At 38.6% G+C, this 17,292-nt stretch overlaps 1 protein-coding gene and 1 pseudogene across 1 annotated transcript in view; both read right to left on the bottom strand.

Annotated features, from left to right (window-relative positions):
* Positions 1-17,292, bottom strand: part of DNMT3L (DNA methyltransferase 3 like) — a 44,636-nt gene that overhangs the window by 18,703 nt on the left and 8,641 nt on the right. The window contains exons 8-9 of the mRNA XM_044669225.1: positions 2,498-2,585; positions 1,509-1,597 (exon numbers count right to left, since the gene is read on the bottom strand). Of these exons, the coding sequence (XP_044525160.1) occupies positions 1,509-1,597; positions 2,498-2,585 (177 nt within the window). The remainder of the gene's footprint in view (positions 1-1,508; positions 1,598-2,497; positions 2,586-17,292) is intronic.
* On the bottom strand, positions 4,985-5,628 carry LOC123239581 (annotated as a pseudogene).

Below are 17,292 nucleotides of genomic sequence, written 5' to 3'. Positions count from 1 at the left end.
ACAGATAAGGAAACTGAAGCAAACAGGGTTAAGTGACTTACCCAGGGTCATATAGCTAGGAGGTTTCTGAGGCCATATTTGAACTCAGTTCTTCCTGACTCCAGGCTCAGCACTCTACCCACTGTGACACCTAGCTGCCCAATGGCTGGTACATGTTGTTGCTGTTCAATTGTTTCAGTCTTATCTGATTCTTTGTGACCCCATTTGATTTTTTCTTGGCAAAGACACAGGAGTGGTTTGCCATTTACTTCTCTCACTTTACAGATGAAGAAACTGAGGCAAACAGGGTTAAATAGCTTGCCCAGAGTCATACAGCTAGTAAGTGTCTGAGGTCAAACTTGAACTCAGCTCCTCCTAATTCTAGATCTGGAACACTGTCCACTGTACCACATAGCTGCCCAGTACCTGACATGTAGTAAGCACTTAATAAATGCTTGTACTCTAACGCAGCTGTTTAGTAGCTCTGTGTAAACTTGGGCAAGTCTCTCTGGACTTCCATAAAATCAGGTGACTGGACTAGTTCTAAATATTATGAATCCATAAATGAGTATTTTGCACCATTCTACTGTACTATTCTATGAGGCCATAGAAACTTATGGAAGAAGTAACTGGCAATAGCCAAAGAACAGCATGGATTTCATTTTAAATGTTCACATGATTCTGATGATGTAAAAGATGCAAGGCTAAGATTTCATCACTGAACTTCAGCTTTTTAGGGGAAGTAATGAGGGATACTTTCCATGTACTTTAAGACACGGCATTATATACGTTAGCAAAAGATAGTGGTTTCTCCCTTTATTATGCAACATCTCATATGAGTCCTGTTATAAGGAAGAGATAAGAAATGATGGTTTGCAGAGGGCAGAGGCATGAGACCAACTGAGAGCGATTCTGGAATGCTAAAAAGAGGGCTGAGTTGAAAAACTCAGGAGCAGTTAGTCTCTCTGGGGTTTGCCAATTGCAAGCATCTGGAGGGCTTTGCTGCCAAAAGACCTGGTGGAGTTTTTGTACCTATCCTTGCTGTTGAGACCTGTATTTCCCTTTGGAGAAGATTTTTGAACCTGAAACTAGGCTGACTCAACATCCAGTCATTTGCAGCTGAATGTGAGTGGGAGATCTGAGTCTATCTGGACTTGGGATCTTTCCCTTGGGTCCCTGCCTAATCTGCCACAGACCAATACTTCAAGTAACTATCAAAAGACGTTTGGTTAGTGTAGGCTAGAGAGCATTTAGGGTTCTGGGATTTTAGATGAGAGAGGTGATGGAATTAGAGTAGATCATCAAACACTGAGAAGACACTTCTCATGAAGGTTTAGGTTTGGGGTGCTTAGCTAGAAATATAGTAGTAGTAATTCCCTTTTCCCACCAAACCTCTATTAAGGAATAAATTACAACATTCAGTGACCTTTTCCTAATCTGTTGCTGAGTGTGGTCTGTGTGTTGGTCCTTGACTAGGCTCTGCCAGATTTCTCAAATTAGTGAACCACATGCAGCTTTATTTTACTTACATCTTTCCTTACTACATCTGTCACATCATCCAAATATTTCAGCATTCCATTATCAGAATTGTTTCCCAAAAATCCAAACTTGACTAGTTCTGCATGGGGAGGAAAGAAGGAATAGTTTAGTTTAAGTTCCAATACCTCTACTTCAATGATCCATAAGTAACTCAAAATCAACACATCCAGGACAGAAGTCATTACTTTTTACCTAAACCTCTGAACTTCCTTGTTCCTGTTAAGGGCACAACCAAAGTTCACAACCCAGGAATCAGTCTTCATTCTTTAGTTTCTCATGTCTCATATCCAGTCAGTTACTAGTCTTGCAGATTCTATTTTCTCAACATCTCTGCATCTGTCCCCTTCTGTCTACTCAAATTGAACCCACTCTAGTCCTTATCATCCCTTTCCTGGACAGTCTCCCTATTGTCACTATAGCCACAGTCTCCCAATTGTCTCTTTCCTCTTTGATCCATTTTCCACAGAGCTGCCAGGGGTTTGAGGACCATGCTTTTAGGACTGTTGAATTAGATCACCTTTGACATTCTTTCTAGCTTAAAATTTATCTTCCTATAATCTCTTTCTGAACCTCAATATCCTCATCTGGAAAATGAGGATATTAATATTTGTGCCACCTTTCAGGCTTCTTGTGAAGAACTGGCATTGTAAAAGCTAGAAATGAATCATTATTATCCCTATAACAATATTAATGGCTATTATAAGCTGTGATCCATGCAATTCAGGATTGCAGCACACATAATTTGACAAAATATATTTTCCTCTTTTTCCTTTATATGGAAAAGACATGCCTTCTGTTCCTTTTGTAACTGGCACATTGTCAAGTATCCATTAGGTAGACAATCAATTTTCTTTTATTAGTATCTCCCACAGACTCTGTATGTACACGATGCTTATCAAATAGGTCGTAATAGAACATGAAATTTATTTTAAATTTTAAAACTGATAATGACTTTGGATAAGATTGTAAACACATTTACCGTTCTCAATATCACCAAAAAGGGACAGGACTTGGATTGGTTTTCGTTTCCATGCGGGTACAGTTTTATACATTTCCAGAGGTCTCTGCTATATTAGTATTCAAACAAACAAAAAAATAGAGAAATAAGTTTAGAAAGGTGTATAGTCTATTTGGCCACATACCATACAATTTCCCTTCCTTACAATATATCCATTTATTTCAGTTCATAAAAATAAACCAATGTTATCTTTGAGAATTTAGATTTTTTTTAAAAAAGTGATTTTGAATCAGGTCATAAATAGTTTGGCAAGTAGGTGGTGCAAAGCATAGAATTCCCACTAGGCTGGGAATCAAAAAGAATCATCTTACTGAGTTCGAGTCTGGTCTTGGACACTTAGTCATGTGACCCTAGACAAATCCCTTGACCCTGTTTGCCTCAGTTTCATCATCTGTGAAAAGAGCTGGAAAAAGAAATATCAATCCATTCTAGTGTCTTTGCCAAGAAAACCCCAAATGAGCTCATTAAGAGTCAGACATGCTTGAAACCTCTAAATGACAAAGAAATAGTTCACTTTTTTCACCCAAGATTTTACATAGAATCAGGAACAACACAAACTGGCTGCTTGCTGGGGAGTGTGAGTACATATCTGACCCCACTGAAATATAATGGAAAGAATACTGGACTTGGAATCGAGGAACCTAGGATTTGAAACCTGACTCCAACTTTTGCTAGTTTTATATCACCACTTGTCTAAACCTCAATTTCCTCAATTGTAAAACTGTGATGAATAAACAGTCGTGAGGAAAACATTTCATGAGGCAGTGGAAAAAAGCAAGAGATTCATTGATTCATCGGCGGTTGTCTGATCACTCTTTCTCTGTGTCTTGCTGATTCATCATCCATGTCAGCCCCACAAACTGTGGATATACCCAAAGTCTGTGTCCCTGGCCATCTTTTTCTCTCTTTATGTTTTGTCCCTTGATGACATCATCATCTAGTGGCTTCAATGAGTCATCTGTAGGCAGTTAACTCTGAGAGCTCTCAGTCCAGCCCTACTCTCTCTCCTGAGCTCCCGTTTTAACATTATATACCACCTAGTGTTTATTTCAAGCTGGTTGTCCCATAATAGACATCTCAAACTTAGCAATTTCATTTATAATTCTTCCTAAACTCCTCCTCCTTCTGAATTTCTCTATCATTATTTGAGGACATCACCATTGTTAGAGTCACCCAAGTTCCCAACCTTGGGTTCATTCTTGACTTCTCCCACTTCCTCATTTCACACATCCAGTCTCTTGCCAAATCTTCTTTTGTTTCTATCTCTATAACATCTGTGCTATGCATAGTGCTTAGAACATATGTAGCATTTGCTAACTCCCTTACTCTTTTTTTTTTTAAATGCTTCACTTTTTTTTTATAGAACTTTTTATTATAGAACCCAAAATACAAAACTCATTCCAAGGCTTCAATTTAGAATGACATCACTGAAAATGGTCCATTTTCTCACTATTCCAGTGGTGGTCATCCCAGCAGTTACCTGATTAATGCTTCCTTCCCAATAAGAATACTTTGCTTACAGTGGATTTAAAACTTATCAGAGTTGAAGTTAACAGTCTAGCTTATTTCATAATCACTTTAAACCACCCTTTCAAAGCATGATTACCATTCCCATGTATGCTAAGCATTATAATCTTTAAAAAGCTGCATTCAACTAATACTCAATTGATACAAATTAAATTCTATTCTATTGACAACTCATACACAGGAAAAAGATAGAATATTCATGTGATTATTTTATTCTTCAACTTTATCCTTCTTCCAAAAACCACCTTAGGTACACTAGCTAGTGTGAAAACCTTTAATTACTGTCTAAATAAAATATGCTCACACTTTTAAACTTTATATTACCAAGTTGTAACCAATCATCTAACAGTAGCAAAGGTTTTTTTTAACCTGTCCAGCACCTATCTTTACTTTGTGAAATGTATGACTCAAATGTATCTTAACTGATGATGATGTTTTAAAAACAACTAGTCATAAAAACGTAAAGGCCATTTAAATAGTAACATGGTATTTATCTACCATAGACCATACAAAACAGATTTTAAAATGCTTATTTTGTAAACAAGGGATAAGAGCTCACTTGCTTAGATATTTGAAATACAACTTTATTATGATCTAAACGAAAAAAGGAATGGGAATGACAGTAACAAACAAGACTCACCACTGAATAATGTGATGGGACTGCAGCAGTCTTACATTTGAAACTCAAGGGGACATATTTGCGGTCCAAAACAGCTAAATACGCAGGTCCAAAATATGAATTATATATTTTTAAACTGCCACATTCACTCTGAAGCCCATTCATCTCCTTCAGCATCCCAAAGATTAAGGACATGTCCTGCTCAGCTATATAATAAAGTGGCAAACACGCTACACCACTGACATCCCAGGACAGTTGCCTGTAAAACTAGACCTCTGACGCTGGGCTCTAGCTTCATTCCCTTACAGGTCATCATCTTCATCGGGGAGTGCAGTTGTTTGAGCAATCTGTAAAGCCTGCTCATACTGTGCTGCCAGTACTGGGTCCATGACAACCTCTGGAGGTGCAAGAGCAGGCATGGCAACAAACTCCAAATTAGGGTCTCCAATAAGTTTTCTAGCAAGCCAAAGGAAGGGCTTCTCAAAGTTGTAGTTACTTTTGGCTGAAATGTCATAGTACTGAAGATTCTTCTTCCTATGGAAGACAATTGATTTCGTCTTGACTTTTCTGTCCTTAATATCCACTCTGTTGCCACACAACACTATAGGGATATTTTCACAAACTCATACCAGATCTCTATGCCAGTTAGGCACATTCTTGTAACTCTTGATGTTACATCAAACATTATAATGGCACACTGAGTTTGGATGTAATAACCATCTCTCAGACCACCAAATTTCTCTTGGCCAGCTGTATCCCATACGTTGAATTTAATAGGACCTCTGTTAGTATGGAACACAAGGGGATGGACCTCAACACCCAAGGTGGCTACACACTTCTCAAATTCACCAGTCAAGTGATATTTTACAAATGTAGTTTTTCCAGTACCTCTATCACTAACTAATACAAGTTTGAAGTGTACTTGGGGTTCTCCTTGGGTGGCCATTGTGATGTTCTTCCAGAAGCGTCTCTGTCTCCTCCTGACTGAACGATGGAAAGATGGTGGAAGTGCGATTCAAACACCCGGAGACCTAACTCACTTACTCTTGACTGATATCTGTGGTGTATGCTCCCTTTCCTCCATCCACCCAGCCACTCTCCTAGTCCAAGCCCCCATCACCTCTTGCCTGGACTTTTGGTCTCTGTATCATTTCTCTTCCAACTTCAGTGAGCAGAAAGTATTGTCAATGTGATTTTCCTAAAGTACAGATTTGATCATCTCACCTAGCTACTTACTCCCTAAACTTCCTATTATGGCTTGGGATCATAGTGACTCCTTATTACCTCTAGGATGAGACATAAATGTTTCTGTGGGGCATTTAAAGCCCTTCACAACATGAGTGCTCTCTAACTTTCCTGCCTTTTTAGATACTGCTCTACTCCCTGAACTCTGTATTCCAGTTTCTTGCCATAGCTGCCTGCTTGGTCTTCCTCACACATACTGCTTTATTATTTCTCATCTCTATGCCTTTGTACCATCTACCTGATGCCTGAATGTCCTCCCTCCTCCCTTCTTCTTGAATTCCCTGATTTCTTTCAAGAAAGAGTGCTCCCTCTCCAAAAAAACAAAACCCCAAACTTGTGTTATTTTGTGTAAATTTTGCAAACACCCATATACTTATGCTGTCTCCCTTGAAAAACTCCTTGAGGGTAGGAACTGTTTTACTATTGTCTTTGATTCCCCAATGCCTATCCCTGGGTCTGACACATATAGTAAGTAGGTGCTTAATGAATGGCTGTTGGTTGTTCAAATTTTTCCCCAGAGTGGTGCTAAATCTTGGAAAGAACACTGATTCTCAGAGCTAGAGGACCTAGGATTCATTCAAGTTCTCTCTAGAACTCTTACTATCTCAGTGACTGTTACTTCTCTGCACTTTAGTTTCTTCCTCTGTAAAATGACAGGGTTGGATCTGAGGTCCTTTCTAGTCCTAGTTCTATGAACTGAGTGCTATAGCTATTCCTAACACCAGTTTAAGGGCAGAGGAGATGCAAAGGAGGAAAAACAAGCATTTGTTAAGTGCCTACTATGTGCTAAGCACTTTACAGATATTCAAACCTCACAACAACCCTGGGAAGAGCTACTATTTTCTCCATTTTTATGGCTGAGGAAACTGAAGCAGGGACAAGTGACTTGCCCAGGGGTCACACAGCAAGTATGGGTATGAGGCTGGATTTGAACTCAAGTCTTCCTGACTCCGAGCCTATTGCTTCATCCACTGGGGAAGTACAGAGGGGCAGAGTTTTTATGGTTGAAAGAGAAAATGTCTCCAGACATAAACTCCAGTTTATATTTCCCAGATTTCTGTGAGATGTATGATATTTACTCTATCTAAGTAATAAATCCTACAAGTTCAGGAAATCTTCAACGCATTATAACTTTGGGAAATAGTTAACACAAAATATGTAGTCCGGAGACCAGCTGTTCTGATTTCATCCTGTGTGGAAGGAATTCAGACTATACTCTCTGAGACTTGCAAGCAAATTCCACAGCTTTCAGAGGGACGATCTGAAAACAGCTCACACTGTCCTTTGCTGCAGTTGTTTGTCCTTTCCCATGCTAATAGAAGCCAGATGTGACAGCTGTGAGTACTAGGGTAAGGAATCTCTTTGGCCAATTTCTAAATATGGTATGTTAAGTTCTGGGTTGTCCCTGATTGAGTGAGTATTCATATGAGTTTATGCACGAGGCAGGATGATATTGATTCAAACAACAATATTTCGCTGGAGCCCTAATGGCGCAGAGGATAAAGCATTGGACTTGGAATCAGAAAGCCCTGAGTTCAAGTCCTACTTCAGACTTCCTAGCTAGATGACCCTGGGCAAATTTAAAAAATCTTCTGTCTTCCTCGGTTTCCTTATCTGTAAACTGGGGATAATAATAGCACCTACCTCACAGGGCTATTGTGAAAATAAAATGAAATAATATTTGTAAAGCACTTTGCAAACCTTAAAGGGCTCTACAAATGGTAATAATTATTATTATTATCTACTTGTCAACTTCTCCCCACTCTTCAGATCACAACCCATCTGTAACCTTCTTGTCCTGTGCAACAAGTTACACATATCCTTCCTCAAATCTTCAATATGAGGTTCACCTACTGTGCTCAAAGCTTTCCTCTAAGTCTCTTAACATATATGAGTACTAGGGCAGCTAGGTAGCATGGTGGTTAGAGCAATGGAGATTGGAGGACCTGGGTTCAAATCTGACCTCAGCCACTTTCTAGCTTAGTGACCCTAGGCAAGTCACTTAACCCTTATTGCTCTTCTGTCTTAGAATTGATACAGAAGACAGAAAAAAAGGGTTTAAAACAAGACAAAACATAATAAACCATTGTATGAATACCAGTAGAAAACATGAACCATCTAGTATGCTTTCCTCTTACTACATGACTAGCCAGCCCTCTTAACTACACATTTATATAATGATATTAATTTACTTAAGACTCCTACTTCCCATCCTGGAATCAATACTATGAGCTGGTTGCAAGACAGAAGGGCGCTAAAGGCTAAAAAGCAGGGGTTAAGTGACTTGCCCAGGGTCACACAGCTAGGAAGGAAACGCTTGAGGCCAGATTTGAACCCAGGACCTCCCGTCTCTAGATCTCGCTCTCCACACTGAATCACCTAGCTGCTTCCCTTAAATGATTTTTAATGTCACCTGTGCACAATTCATTTTAGGTAATGGATTACAATATATGTACAGTCAGCATAGTCTTCCTACTATCCTTTTAGGAGAACTGAATTTGAGATGTTTTCAGAGATGGCATTCGTGGTTCCTAGGCCCACAGCATCAGTGGAAGAACAATGGTCTTTAAAAGTCAGGATTTTATCTTAAAACCTTGGGGGGGGGGGTCACTAAAAGTGCTACTGTGTTTCTTAAATGTAAGTCAGATCAATCTATTCTTATTCAATTTGGGGTCTGATTCATTTACATCTTCGGTATTTGTCTCACATATATATTCTGACAGAATAGTCTGAACTATAGATATTCTTTAGCGAGTTGGTTTTTTGTCTAAGAATGTTTTCTTTATGTTTTTTGTCTTTAAATTATAGTCATTTCTGGAGGTAGCTGGGTGGCTCAGTGGATCGAGAACCAGGACTAGAGATGGGAGGTCCTGGGTTCAAATCTGGCTTCAAACACTTCCTAGCTGTGTGACCTTAGGCAAGTCACTTAATCCCCATTGCCTAGCCCTTGCCACTGTTCTGCCTTAGAACCAATACACAGTATTGATTCTAAGATGGAAGGTAAGGGTTTTTCAAAAAATGAAAAATACTTCCCAGCTGTGTGACCCTGGGCAAGTCACTTGACCCCCATTGCCTACCCTTACCACTCTTCCACCTAGGAGCCAATACACAGAAGTTAAGGGTTTAAAAAAAATAAAAATAAAAAAAATGAAAAATAAGTTATGGTCATTTCTTAGTCTGTTACTATATTTCGCTTTCCTTTGTGACAAAGAAATATAATTAATTAATCAAAAACATTTGATACAAAAACTTAGCCTGACAATGCAGGTCCATATTCTTTTCTAATAGTTCCATACCCCCTCTATCACGAGAGAGGAGATAGTTTTTATCTTTGGGCAGCATGATGGGACAGTGGATAGACTGATGGGCCTGGAGTCAGGAAGATATTCCTGAGTTCAAATCTTGCTTCAGTCATTTACTAACTGTGTGACCCTGGGCAAGTCACTGAACTTGTCTCATTTTCTTCATATGTAAAATGAGCTGGAGAAGGAAATGGCAAACCAGTCTACTATCTTTGCTGTGAAGACCCCAAGTGGGGTTATAAAGAATTGGACATGACTGAACAACAACAACAAGGATCTTCATTGGTTTTCCCATTACTCAGATTACAAAAACTTTTTAAGACTCAATTTATTTTGCAGCAGTCATTACATATGCTGCTTTCTTGGTTCTGCATATTTTGTTCATCTTTGTTCATATAAATCTCACGTTTCTTTGAATTCCCAGGATTCACCATATCTTACTTCAAAATAATATTTTGTTATATTTATGTGCCTGGCTTAAAAAGAAAAGCCATTCTCCAATCAATAGGCAACCACTTTATTTCCAGTTCTTTGTTAGGACTAGGTCAAAAAGTATGAACAGTTTAGTTGCTTTTTTTTTTTCTTCATAATTCTTCAACTTGAAATTTAGAATGGTTAGATTACATGGTAGCTTCAGGCACAGAGCATCAGTGTGCCTGTCTTCCCACACCCTCTCAATAATGACTGTTCCTGTTTATATTCATCTGACAATTTGCAGGGAGTGACATGGAACCATATCAGTTGATGTTTCCTGTGTGAATCATTAGGCCAAACTCTATTGAATGACTAATAGATCTCTCTTGGAGGTTCTGTCACGTTCCAGGGTCTGAAAGAATCAAACCAAGGTAAACCTGCAAAGAGGAACATCCAGGGAAGCTCATGGTCTATAGGAAATCCTTCCATTGGGATTCTATGCTGGACAAGGTCCTAGATTTAGAACTGGAAGGAATTTTATAAGTCATCAGTTTCAAACCTCTCATTTAAAAGATTAAGTGACTTGCCTGAGGTCACATAGCTGTTAAGAATTTGAGGCAGAATTTGAATCCAGTTCTTACTGACTAAAAGTTCAGCACATTATCAATCTTGCCCTCTTTTGCTTTATTTTTTCCCATTGTGTTTCTCAGTGATTTTTGCATGGTCTTTACAAATGTGAAATCTTATTCAAGAATATCCTTTAAACATATATATTTTTTAAACCCTTTAACTTCTGTGTATTGACTCATAGGTGGAAGAGTGGTAAGGGTAGGCAATGGGGGTCAAGTGACTTGCCCAGGGTCACACAGCTGGGAAGTGGCTGAGGCCGGGTTTGAACCTAGGACTTCCTGTCTCTAGGCTTGACTCTCACTCTACTGAGCTACCCAGCTGCCCCCCCTTTAAACATATTTTGCTTTACCAGAAGTTTAAAAAAATTATTGATGAATTTTGTTTTGATAATGCCATTTGTGGAATTACTTCCACACTTCACATTTTGCTCTTCCTTATCCCTATCTCGGCATTAAATCTTCCTACAGAGGCAGCTAGGTCTTGCAATGGATAGAAGACGACCTCGAGTCAGGGATACCCGAGTTCAAATCTCAACTGAGCAACGTAACCCTGGGCAAATCACTTATTCTTTTTGCCTCGGTTAACTCATCAGGAAAATGAGAGTAATACTTTTAATAATTAATAATATTATTATTACTACTAATAATTAATAATTAATAAATAAGTAATAATAATGAAGAGCACCTATTTCCAAAGTTATTGTGAAGATAAAAAGGTATATATAAAACTATTATTATAATATTATAAAAAGCACTTATATAAAGATCAGAAATTATTATGATGATTATGCCATCCTGGTTGCCATCTTCTGGATGCTATCCAATTTATCAATATTTTTCTTAAGCAGCAGTGGCCCAGAACTGAACCCAGTACCCCAAATGAAGTTTGAAAAGGGCTAGTTATGATCAGACACCCTCTCTCCAGGCCTGGAAGGTATGCCCCTCTCTAATGCAGCCCAAGATAGAATTAACTTTTTGGCAGGCTACATCAGAGTGCTGACTCATAATGAGCTTGTAGTACTCTAAAATCCCCTGATCATTTTTAGAACAACTGCTGACTACCCAGGGCTCCCTAATATTACACTTGTTAAGTTTATATTTTGTACCAAAGTGCTAGACTTTATATTTATCTGTATAGAATTTCATCATATTAAATTCAACCCAAATGCTTGTCAATATCCTTTAGGATTCTGACTCTGTCATCCCCTACTCTGTTATCCCTTCCAGCCTTGTATCATTTGCAGATGGAATGAGACTATCATCTATAGTTCTATACCTTTTTCTGAGTCATTTATAGAAATATTAAATAGCACAGGGCCAAATACAGATCCCTGAGGTCCTCCACTAGAGTCATCTTACCATGTTGGTACTGAAGTATTCTCTGAGTCTGGTTATCCAGTCAGCTATAAATCTAAATCTATCTGATTCTCTGTATCTTCTCCACAAAGCCTATCTGAAATAATTTATCAAAATATTTTAAAAATCCAGATAAAGGATATCCACAGCATTTCCTCTTCTTTGTTATTCAGTTGTGTCCAACTCTTCACAACTCCATTTTGGGTTTTCTTGGCAAAAATACTAGAGTGGTTTGCCATTTCTTTTTCTGGCTCATTTTACAGATGAGGAAACTGAGGCCAGCAAGGTTAAATGACTTGCCCAGGGTCACATAGTTAGTAAGTGTCTAGGGTCAGATTTGAATTCAGGAAGTCTTCCTGATTCTAAGCTCAATGCTCTATTCAGTGCATCACCTTGCTGCCCCTCCTCTAGAAGTTTATTAATTCTATAAAAAGTAGGAAATGAAGTTAACCAGGTATGATCTGTTCTTACTGAAGAAAAGTTGGATCTTTATAATCACCACTTTCCTTTTTAAAAGAGATTTAGCAACCCAGTGGAATTGTGAGTCTGCTATGGGAGGTGGTTGGGGAGAGGGAAGGGAAAGAACATGAATCTTGTAACCATGGGAAAATATTCAAAATTAATTAATTAAATAAAGTTTAATTAAAAAAGGAGATTTACCACTTCTTTAATGATCTTTCTAGAATTTTCCCCAGGAAGCTAAATCAAATCAACTGGCCTATAAATAGACTCTACTCTCATCTTAAAAAAATCTTTGAAAATTAATTTCTAACTATTATTTCTGCTACTACCTTCCCTCTACTCATTGTTGAAAAAAAGGAGGTGGATGAAATTAACATCTTTTTTGGGGCGGGGGAAGAAGAATGGGCAGCGAACGAAACCTGCTCAAGGAAAAGACACTCAGGAGTCAATGAATGCCACGTAGATGGCTCAGTGGAAAGAGAGCCAGGCTTAGAGATGGGAGTCCTGGATTCAGATCTGGCCTCAGACACTTCCTAGCTGTGTGCCCTGGATAACTTAACCCTGTTGGCCTCAGTTTGCCTGGGCAAGGCACCCAGAAAGTGGAAATAGGGTTCAGAATGGTGACTATACCAGACTCCAAAGCGCTTACTTCTTAATTTATCAAACTTTCATGAGTCCTTTCTACCTGAATCCATAGGATTTTGTGGAGCATTAATAGCAAAAGTTGAAAACGTAAAGTACATTGCTATACCAGACTGTGAATTCTCATTGCCTAGCCCCTCCCACTCTTCTGCTTTGGAACTGATTCTCGATATCAAATCTAAGATAGAAAAATAAGTTAAAAAAAAAAAAGGAGTTAAAGAAGTTAATGACTGACTATCTAGTCCCAGGACGTGGATGTCAGCCAATTTCAAATGTGCTCCATAAGGAGGAATGGGGTATTTTCCAGGGAAATGTTCCTGACACCAAGAAAGGAAGCCTTTTTGTCTTGGCTACAATATACTTTGGAGGTGATGTAGGAGTGAGAAATAATTTTTAAAAAAAGAAGAAAAGTCTTAGAGAATTTTGCCTTAACTTCTTTTTATTTGAAGATGCAACATGGTAGTCATAAATGTTTGCCAATGTTGGACTGCAAGTTTTGTGGCTCTCAGAGTAAATATGATTGCTCTGTGAAATTTCTTAGTAATCATCTAGCTGAAGAAGCTGTTTCATAGAGCATTAAAGGAGCAACGTCCATGAAGAGCATGGATTGTGCTAGACTGACCCAAGGAAGGAAAGCTATGGATGCAACTAGTAATACATGCACGCCAAGGGCAGTAGATCACTTATTTAGATTTAATATAGTTAGTAAAGAAAAAACAGAAAAAGACAATAAAGGATAGTGAGACTTAGACAGAATCTCTTCATAGTCAAAGGCTGTTCTGTTTTTTCCTTTGGCTTTTTCTCAGGTATGGACCATAGAAACCAAAGAGAGGACTACTCAAATCATCTAGATCTCAGCAAATGGCAGACAAAATTTGTTGATTACATACCAGTGCATAGAGCCAAACTTGAGAAAGCAAAAGGAATGCCAGTGGCTTTATGAAAAGAACCAATAGCTAGTACCCCAAGAAGACAAGCTTTTTTATGCTACAATAATGGACATGATAGATATGAATGCTGGGAATGCTTAAGAGGCAAATTCAGCACTGATTTTGGCAGATACTGAAGGACATTAAAAGTGATGTGAAAAAAAAATAAGCTGGAGAAGGAACTGTCAAAACACTCCAGTATCTGCCAAGAAAACCTCAAATGGGGTCACAAAGAATTGGACATGACTGAAATGACTATCAATAAACAAGAAGAAGAACATTAGACTGGCATCCAGAAATGGAAATGGGGTTCAGAATGGTGACTGTATCAGATTCAGCCCTTAATCTTTAACCTACCAAACTTTCATAAGTCCTTTCCACCTGAACCCATTGGTTTTTTGGAGCATTAATAGCAAAGTTGAAGATGTAAAGTACGTTGTTATACCAGACTGTAGATTCCAAATGACAGATATAGTCCAATCGTTTTATTTGATTTTAAACCTTTACCTTCTTTCTTATTAACAATTCGAAGGCAGAAGGGCAAGGGCTAGGCAAATGGGGGTAAGTGACTTGCTCAGGATCACACAGCTAAGATGCATCTGAGGCCAAATTTGATTCCAATTATTTTGTAAGGAATATTTAAACAATTGTAAGAGGGTAAGTCTCTGTATACTAAGTGAGAAGGAGCTATTCATTTTAGTTTTTATAAGGTATTTGTTATTATGAGTTTAAGTTCCTTTAGAGAAGATGTGGGTATAAGCAAGAAGAGGAATACTGTGGCCTTGATAAGTCCAGCCTTAGAAAATATCTCTGGAATTTCATTGTTGATTGGAACCAACTGAAAGAGTGTCAAAAGCAGGAAGTAATACTCAAATATCCTGACCACCCATTCTTAGGAAGTTTACAAAAAGAAAAAGGACAGTGTTGGCTCAGGGCCTCAAAGAAACATTGGATCTTTCAGATCAAAGAGTAAACTTGGAGAAGTTCAATTTGGAGACCAGCAGCTGAGGAGCAGAAGGATTATTTGAGGAAGAGTCTCAGCATAGGAAATGTTATAATCTCTCTCCATAAGAAGGATGCATCTACGGAGAAACATACACAACCTGCATCATTAACTCTTGCCCTTTTTGAGAACAGTCTCGGAAAACTACTCTCTCAGAGATAGATGAACTCAAGAAGGAAGAACCCCACCACAGAGTCTTATAGTCCAGGTGCCTTGCTCAGAGTAGAGGCTTAGAAAAGGCAAGGGAGTATTTGGGTATGTGTGAACTATTGGACTTTGAATGAAAAAAAAGTAAGGTAGATCAGGACACCATGACAGGAGAAAAGGTGTGTTGGGTAGCCAAGTGTTTTTCAGTGTTGGACCTAGAAGTATCAGATCCTGTGACAGAAGAGGATAAGGAGAAGATGTGCAGTGAAATTCTACCAAAACCAGTACATGCTCCAAAGATCTTTCTGCCACTTTTCAGTGGCTCAGGAACAGTTATGATTCCCAACAATTTTATAATTACGATTCCCTAATTGCCTCTTTGAAGAACTCTGCTTGTTGAAATGGACTTCTTGGAAGTATTGATGAATCTGCATGATCTAATCTTATTTGGGAAATAGCTGGAAGAGCATGAGGAAAGACTATTGAGGTATAAGATAGGTTATCCATCTAATGTCTAGTAACAATAATAATTGTCTAGGACCGTGATGGCAAACCTATGGCATGCATGCCAAAGATGGCACGCAGAGACCTCTATGGGCATGTGTGCTGTTGCTGGCTAGAGTTAGTTACTAGAAAGGCAGAGGGACTTGGGTGGAGCTGCTTCCTTAACCCTCTCTACCACCCCTCCCTGCCCCTCTGCCCAACAGCACAATGAAGTGTTACTCCCTCTCCTAAGCAGAGAGCCTGGGTCACTACCTCCTTTTCTCCCATCCCTGTCTGGGATGAGGCAGTGGGAGGTGGGGCAATTGGTCTCCAGGGTGTGTGTGTATATGTGGCATGGCACCCAGTCTGGGGGGCTAGGGTGGGACATGGCACAAAAGGTTCCGAAAGGTTCACTATCACTGGCCTAGGGTCACACAGCTAGGATGTATCTGAGGACAAATTTGATTCCAATCATTTTATAAGGAGCATTTGAAACATATGTAAGAAGGTAAGCCTTTGTATACCAAGTGAGAATAATAATAATAACAACAACAATAATCTATCTAATGACCTGTTAACAAGTGCTGGGTCTGCAAAGCCTATCCCAAATATTTGAGTTACATATTAATCTCAGCAGTGAGTGAGTAGCAATCCGGAACTCTCTCCATTGGAGGAACACTGATCACTGGGCTACAGCTGAAGAATTCTTGAGAGGTAAATATTTTTCTAGGACTCAGTGGCTACTGTTAGAAATTAGTGAAGAACTAGAGAGCTGGCCTTGGAGCTAAGAAGACTCTGGTTCAAATCATTTAACTTCTCCATTTTCTAGACAACTCTTTAAGTCTATAAGTTGCAGAGAAGGTCTGACAGGGAATTATTGATATCTGTAAAATTATAATTTTTGTATAGTTCTAATTGTTTAGAACTTTCAAAGTTTTAGATTTAAATTTGAACAATCTGGAATTATGCCCAGAGAGTTATAAAACTGTATGTACCACTAGACCCAGCAATACCACTGCTGGGTCTGTTTCCCATGATGATCAGGGGAAAAGGAAAAGAACCCATTTGTTCTAAAATATTTTTAACAGCTTTCTTTATGATAGCAGAAAACTGGAAATTGAGGGGATGCACATCAATTAGGGAATGGCTAAAGAAGTTGTGGCATATGATTGTGATGGAATACTACTTCCTGTAAGAAATGATGAGCAGTCTCCTTTCAAAAGAACATGGAAAAACCTCCATGAAAATATGAAATGTGAAATAAGTAGAATCAAGAGATTATATACAAGTATAGAATTAATGTTTGAAGAATAATTTGTGAATGTCCATCTCCACAAAACAGAAGCATGAAATATATAGTTTATATATATATTTTCTTTTTTGGACAGATGATGCCTTCTCTACTGTGGAGAGGGAAGAGAGGGAGGGAGACACCTGAGGATTTTAACGTAACCAACAAACAGATAAATTAATAGTAACAATGAAGAAAGATTTAGGTTTGAAGTAAGGAAATCTTCCTTACACTGCTCCTAATTTTCATCTCTGAGAACAAGTAGAATAGATTTGAAACAAATAGGTGGTGGTGCAGGGAATAGAACTCTAGGTCTTGACTCTGGAAGAGCTGAGTTCAAATCAAACCTCACTTATGAACTGTGTAACTGGCCAATTCTGTCTCAGCTTATTATACAATGAGGATAATAACTTAGTTCCCAGGATTGTTGAGAAGATTAAGTGAAATAATATTTGTAAAGCATTTGGCACAGTGCCTAGTCCATAGTGGGTGCTTAATAAATGCTTATTTCCTCCTTTTGTTTTCTTAGCAGCCCTTCAAAAAACTATAAAACATGTCCATTTCCTTTAACCAGTCTTTATAGGGAGTGATCTTAAGGTTCTTCACTGTCTTGGTTGTCCTCTAATTTATATATCCCGCTTTTGGGGAACAGCATGGTGAAAGGGATAAAGATCTAGGACCGTAGGCAAACCATTTCAGTCCAAGAG

Source organism: Gracilinanus agilis, chromosome 3 (genome assembly GCF_016433145.1).
Source record: "Gracilinanus agilis isolate LMUSP501 chromosome 3, AgileGrace, whole genome shotgun sequence".
NCBI lineage: Eukaryota > Metazoa > Chordata > Mammalia > Didelphimorphia > Didelphidae > Gracilinanus > Gracilinanus agilis.
Note: the sequence above shows the minus strand (reverse complement) of the source record. Positions and strands in the feature narration are given on the sequence as shown.